Source organism: Hibiscus syriacus, unplaced genomic scaffold (genome assembly GCF_006381635.1).
Source record: "Hibiscus syriacus cultivar Baekdansim isolate YM2019G1 unplaced genomic scaffold, ASM638163v2 tig00111092_pilon, whole genome shotgun sequence".
NCBI lineage: Eukaryota > Viridiplantae > Streptophyta > Magnoliopsida > Malvales > Malvaceae > Hibiscus > Hibiscus syriacus.
The window spans coordinates 420,266-426,722 of NW_024062979.1; the positions used below are offsets into that span (position 1 = coordinate 420,266).

General features: G+C 36.9%; 1 protein-coding gene across 1 annotated transcript; it reads right to left on the reverse strand.

The window, feature by feature from the left end:
* Window positions 1-1,282: 1,282 nt before the first annotated feature.
* Window positions 1,283-4,543, reverse strand: LOC120152512 (phosphatidylinositol:ceramide inositolphosphotransferase 1-like). The gene is made up of 8 exons (XM_039164718.1): window positions 4,060-4,543; window positions 3,319-3,408; window positions 2,725-2,811; window positions 2,552-2,620; window positions 2,390-2,470; window positions 1,533-1,619; window positions 1,398-1,458; window positions 1,283-1,311 (listed from the first exon to the last, which is right to left on the reverse strand). Exons 1-8 carry the CDS (start codon window positions 4,261-4,263, stop codon window positions 1,283-1,285), a joined length of 708 nt encoding a protein of 235 aa, XP_039020649.1. The 5' UTR covers window positions 4,264-4,543.
* Window positions 4,544-6,457: the final 1,914 nt, after the last annotated feature.

Here is a 6,457-nt window from a genome sequence, read left to right on the forward strand (position 1 = left end):
TTTAAGGTAAAACGATTCGTAATATTTGACTAAATAGTCACTTTAGCTCTTATTATCTTTTTTGGAGCATTTTGGTTCCAACATTTTATTTTAGGGTAAAAAACCCTTATTTTAGAGTGTTTTTCGTTTGTTGACTAACAATTTCATATATGAAAGGATCTTTATTTTCTTTCACGTGGAAATAATGGGGTTTCTCATCTTCAAAGATGGCAAGGACTTGAAACCAAGGAAGAGGCCGTTGGAGTGTTGTTTATTGGGTGAGCAAAACTCTACTCAACTCGAAAAATTGATTTTTTTTTTCTTTACTCAATTTGATTTGAAAAAGTTTGACTTGAATGGACTTTAAGTTCTAATTTCATAAACTTGACTCGAAAAAAATTCAAATTCAAATCGAGTTATAAAATACAACTCGAATAACTAAAAAAATTTAATAATCAAGGATTGATGGATTAAATAAAAATAAACTAGTATATCAACAGCCTACGATAAATGAATTAAACTATAACATGAGAAGGGGAACAACAACATATACATGGATGCTGAAGATGGCTGATGATTTTAAACCAAAACAATGTCAGGCTCTGTTTTCCCAAGATTTACAAATGAAATTCTTACCATTCCCGGAAGAACATAACGCCTCCTTAATCCAACATCATAAGGTTACAAATGGCCACACTATGGCGAAACGGTGCTTTCAATCGATCTACAAACTATTCATTGCAGTTTCTACTGCTTTGCATTGGCATTTCTTTGCTGGTTATCCTTATCTCTGGTGCTCAACGGTAGCAAAAGAGGTGAACTTCCGTTACTTCTGTAGTAGTTCTGCAGGAAATCTCGGTGTTAGAACCACCGCTGATCGCTAGACGAATGTACGATGCGATCAAAACATTCTAACTGGCAATTTCTTGTCTATGAAGAAACCACTAAACTAACAGTATACCTGCAGAAAAATCTGTCAACGTGACAAAAAATACAGTAACTTTTGGTTATAAATGGAAACTTCAGCATACTTCATACCATGCGACGACAACGTCGACCGTGTAATGTTTGCGGGATGCTACGATCAAGAAACTCTGAATTATAGCTACCAGCCAACCAAAACTGCTTTATACATCTGCAATTGTATGATACCATCACAAACCAATCAATATGTATACTTCCTTTAGCTAAAAGCATAGCAAGTGCGTTAAATAAACGAACAAACATGTTTTACCGTCGTGTGCCGTTTTTGGTAGGCGACGACGAAAACCAGGGGGAAGATCATGTGTGTGAGAAAATCAAGTCACCACAAATATATTAAACCTTGAGGAACTGCAAATAAGATGATCAAATGAACCAAATATTTCCATCCTTAAAAGCAATCAATTGAGAGATTCAGCAAAAGAGGGGATACAAACAATTGATTAAGAGGACTTCTAGCACACCATCCGGTTCTGGCAATCTGGCAAGCTTTGAACCCTGCAGAAACACTAGTTATTTACTCAAATGATATTACAAATATAAACATAAAGTGGAGCAGAAATACGATATACCGTTCGACAATGATAATTAGGACCTGGAAGCGATATACCGTTCGACAATAGAATAGAATGAGAGAAGATTCGGAGAGTCTGAGAAGCCTGCAACAAAGAAATAAAGGGGTAAAAAAACAACTATAAGTAGAGAAAAATACAATGTAGATATTTATCAAGGTTCATCAAATTCGGCATTGAGGTTATTGATGAAAATGGTAGCATACATTGGTGTAGTATTAGGGATGACATATGGCTACAATTTCGTGGATTTCGTACTGTACCCGCTCCAATTGAGTCGGGATGGATATAAGTTTAGTGCGTAGTGTGTCCGTGGGTAGTGGTGAGGTGATGGGTTTGAGACCTTACCCACCCCGCATCCGCCAGCCCACTGACTATACACCATGTAAATTTTGGACCATTATGAATTTAATTATAATTTTAGAGATTATTATGTAAATCTTAAGATTTTATAGGACATGACTTGTAATTTAACTAAATGTTAGGGAATAAACATTTTTAGAATTGAAGATCATCATTTCTCCTATCTCAAATTGGTGGGTATGTGGGTACGGGCGGGTATAGACGGATACGGGATGAGTGGTGGGTATCTAGTTAGATAGTGGGTGTGGGGATAAATTTGAGAATACCCGTGTGGCGGGTGTAGATTTGAAAATTTTACCTGTCGCGTGTGGTGAGTAGATGGTGAATACGAAAATATTAGGTGAGTATGAGAATGGGGGAAGGGATATCCGCACCAGCCCCGCCTGTTTGCCTATGTAGTATGAAAAAAGAACCTTGAAACTATTCCGGATCAAGGCTCAATGTTGGTGCATATTAATAAGAAGATAAAGATAGAATAACGAATCAGCACTCACAACTAAAAATGCTAGCACCCTGCACCAAATTAGAACTGTATAGAACTTTTTGACCTTGAAGACAAAAGGATGGAAAGTCCACTGCAAAAACAAAATGTTACTAAGAAAAACCAATGGATTTAATACTTTACATAAGAGAAATCAACAAGGGAATAACTTTACCAAGAAAAATGATAGAAAGACGAAGCTGAACACTGTCTCGCTGATGTAGGATTTATCTTGCCCAAGCTCCTAAATTTACAAGAAAATCAAGTATATGAATGCATTTTACATAATAATTGGCACATAATGGATATAAGCAAAAGTGAAAAGAACAGGAAGAAACTTGTTCTTACGGGAAGAAGAAAGAAGCCAAGATCCTGAAGCGTTGGCCCCGGACGGTGCAGATAATGAACTCCTCGAGCAGCTAGACCATGAAAATACTTGAGAAAGAAATGCACATCTCAGAACCAAAACTAAGTATACTTGAACTTGGGAAAATTAAACACAGTAACAGCCTCGAGTGTAATTCGATAGCTAAAACAATGTCATCCTTATGAATCATGATATAAGATTGAAAACTACTTCATATACCACTCAACCTGTTACTTGTTTTTTTACCGAAATTTCAATTTCGTTAATTATAATATTAAACTTCAGTTTTACATTTAATTAAACCACACTGCCATTAAGTCCGTGGTGGGACGACGATGGGACAATGACATTGCTAACGATATGACTTCCTATATCAAAACAATGGTTTTCTTTTTTAAATACTTTTCTTTTTCAGAATTATACTTTTCATGCCGACAAACATTCATATTTCGCGATAAGATCGGTATCAAGACATTTGTATTACACTCCTCTTTCTTATGCTAAGATTGATTTTCCAGGAAACCGATTTAATTAAAAAAAAAATCTAATTTCGCTGCAGGAAAACAGAAAGAAACCTGAAAAATGACTCCGGCAAGAATGTATTTCCAATTGTCTAGAAGAATGATGATCTCTGTAATTGTCTCCGCACAAAACCTCTTCCATATCTGGAAAAAGAAATAAAAAAACATCAAATCAAAATCCCTTAAAAATTCCCAATGTCTCAACAATAGAACGCAGACCTTTGAAGGCTCGCGACCAATGTAAAGCGTCATTCTGAGGTGGTTTAACAACCAGATCCGTAGTACTTCAACCCAAACAGTTGAGATGAACATGGTTAAGAATTAGAAAACCTCGCTCGATGTTTCAGCAGAGTTCTCTCGTCAAAAAGCAAGAGAAACGAGAAGAAAAGAAGCGAAGTTCGTTCATGTCTCGCTTTCTTTGCTTCCTTCCGTAACCGATTCTTGAAACAAAGGAAGACAAAGAAAGGAATCGAAGAGGGAAAGGGTCGAATCGAAGGGCCTCTCTTCCCTAAGGCTTTGGGATTTCGATCAAATGAAAGGATTTTCCCTAAAATGGTGACAATTAAGAGAGAGGAAGGGAATAAAGAAAACAGAGAGTGGAACACGGAGAGACCGTTGAGAATTTTTACATGTCAATATTCCTACTAACTGTAATGAATCAAATTTATCATTACTTATATTTCAAAACATGCCTCGCCTTCTCTTTTCGGTGGCCACACTTCGTCCTGATTAATTTGGATCAACTTGGGTCGTACACATAGTTTTAGAATTTTCTGCATACACAAACATCTTTACCTGATCATTCCTTTGCTTCTTCTGTTGTTGTATCCAATCTACACCCTCCGTTTCTTCGATGAATCTCATCAACGTCTTTACCTGATCCGTCGGACTGGGTCCCACGTTGTCGTTGTCATCCCGCAAATTACGCTCGGCTGCCAGCGCCATTGCCAAGTTCATCCCTGTGGCTGATGTACTGATGGTGGTGTTGGTGGTGTGCATTGCTTGATTCTGCCGCCGTTTTAGGCGGCCAACCAACAGCGGGACGGTGGCGCTGTTAAAGCCGTTGAATCTGGAAGTGAGTTGCTGCGTTGGAGGCGGCGTTTGATCATCTTCATCGAGGATAGAAATGGTTGAAATTCTGGGTCTGGGATTCCAGGTGGCTCCGCAGCAGCCATGGCCATGAACTTCAAACCCAGCCTTTGTTTCAGATTCTTCCACTTCCTTCTCTCAATCACTATGCTCTCCATTTCTTCCCTTGCTTTTTCCTAACGCCCTTCTCTTTTCCTCTTTTTCACTCAAATTATTGCTTAACTTATGGTGTTTTAAATTCCTAGATTTTTTTATTAAGGTAATTTATCTCTTCTAAATACTTTTAATCATTTAATAATGAACACTCAATTATCCTGTTACAGTCGCTGATGTTCGAACTCGAAATATCAAAAAACAACAACAATTACTTTAATCACTGAGATAAATTAATTCGTGCACACATATATATACATATATATATATAATAATTTTTTTAATAATCCAGATGATTTAATATTTATTCATAATTTTTATAATTAAGTACAAATACATAATTGTATGTTATCAATACGTAGTCTTGGATCCTTCACTTCTTGGATGCGAACATGAGAGTTGTCTCATTCCCTAAAGGCTTTACGTTACATTAATCTTTAATTTTCCCGTTTATAACAAAAAAAATTTACAGTCTTGTTTTTTTTTATATTAAAAAAAGATAATATGTGTTCATAACTTTTTATTACAATATAACAATATAAGGCTTAAAAAAAAGATTTTTATTAATAAATAAAAGAATACAATTCAGAATAAAAACCCAATTGTCGACTGAAAAACAAATTTAAAATAGTTGAGGCAGGTAAGAACACAATTTCCTTAAGACGGATTTTCAATCATTTCTTGGTGCTTGAGATCTTTGGTCATCGGTCTCCTGGGATATAACAACAAGATGATCACGATACAGTAGTACAACTGCAATGATCACGAATTATTTCTTGCATGAGGCTATCATCGAAAAATAGAAAGGAAAATAAAGAATTTTTGAGTTGTGTAAAACCAAGTAGATTTATACGGTATTTATAGTGTTCACACATAGAATAAGAATTATAAACAATATATTCTGAAAAGTAAGACTATTAATTAGTATCTGAATAAAATCGAAAATAATCAGTTATACTGTTTTAATACGTGAACTGCGAGTCATATCATATTAACATTTGAATTAAAAGGAAATCACATAATATCCTTTTTAATTCAGAATATTGAAAAAAATATGTCACACTTAAAAAATATATTTTTAATTCGTAGTGGACAAAATATCCGTAGGCCCCCGAAAGGCCCGACCGGTTTAAACGTTCACATTGCCCACGTTGTGAGAGTACACTGCCAACTCCGATGGTTTTGTCAGGCTTGGATTTGCACTCCTGTGCTTGCACGCAAGGTGCAATCTTAACCTAAGTCGTTCAATGACTAGCAAGTTGGTTGATGTATATAAATTAGAGGTGTTTAAATCCGGGTACTCGAATCCTCGAGTATTTGATTGGCCCGCCCGTATCCCGACCCTGATGTTGAGGGTACTCGGCAATCGGATACTCAGATTTTGCTAGTACCCATAATTTGGGTAATCGGGTACCCGGTTTTTTACTGTTTTCAACTTATTATTTCAAAACATACGACTAATCGTAAGAAGTTTGATTAAATGAGCGTGTTGAGTGTTGAGCTTACCAGGTAAAATTACGGGACAAGAGGGAGCTTTTCCAGTAAACTGGTTTTGGGTTCCTGCTTCCATCCCCGTACCAGCGCTGCAAGCGGCCTTCTAATCCAGCTGGGAACTGATGGTGGTCCACTAATGGTGTGCCAATGTATAAGGGTGGTGATCCTCCTATAGAAGAAAACCACTTGAAGTGATGAGGAAAAAAGGAAGGAGAGTTGGACTGAAGGGTCCCCCCTATTGTAACCAGCAAGGCCAGAGGAGATGGTGAAGTTGAGTTTGTAGTCACCCCCCGGGACAGCTTGTGTTGTTGCCACCGGGATCAGATTGTTAGTATTGGGAACAAACGAAAAATGCCGCAACTCTTGATGGTTTTCACCCGGCACGGTGGTTTGTGGTATAAATGTAATTGGTTAATCCGGTACCCAAAAAAATTTTAATTTTATGACCTAGTCCGAC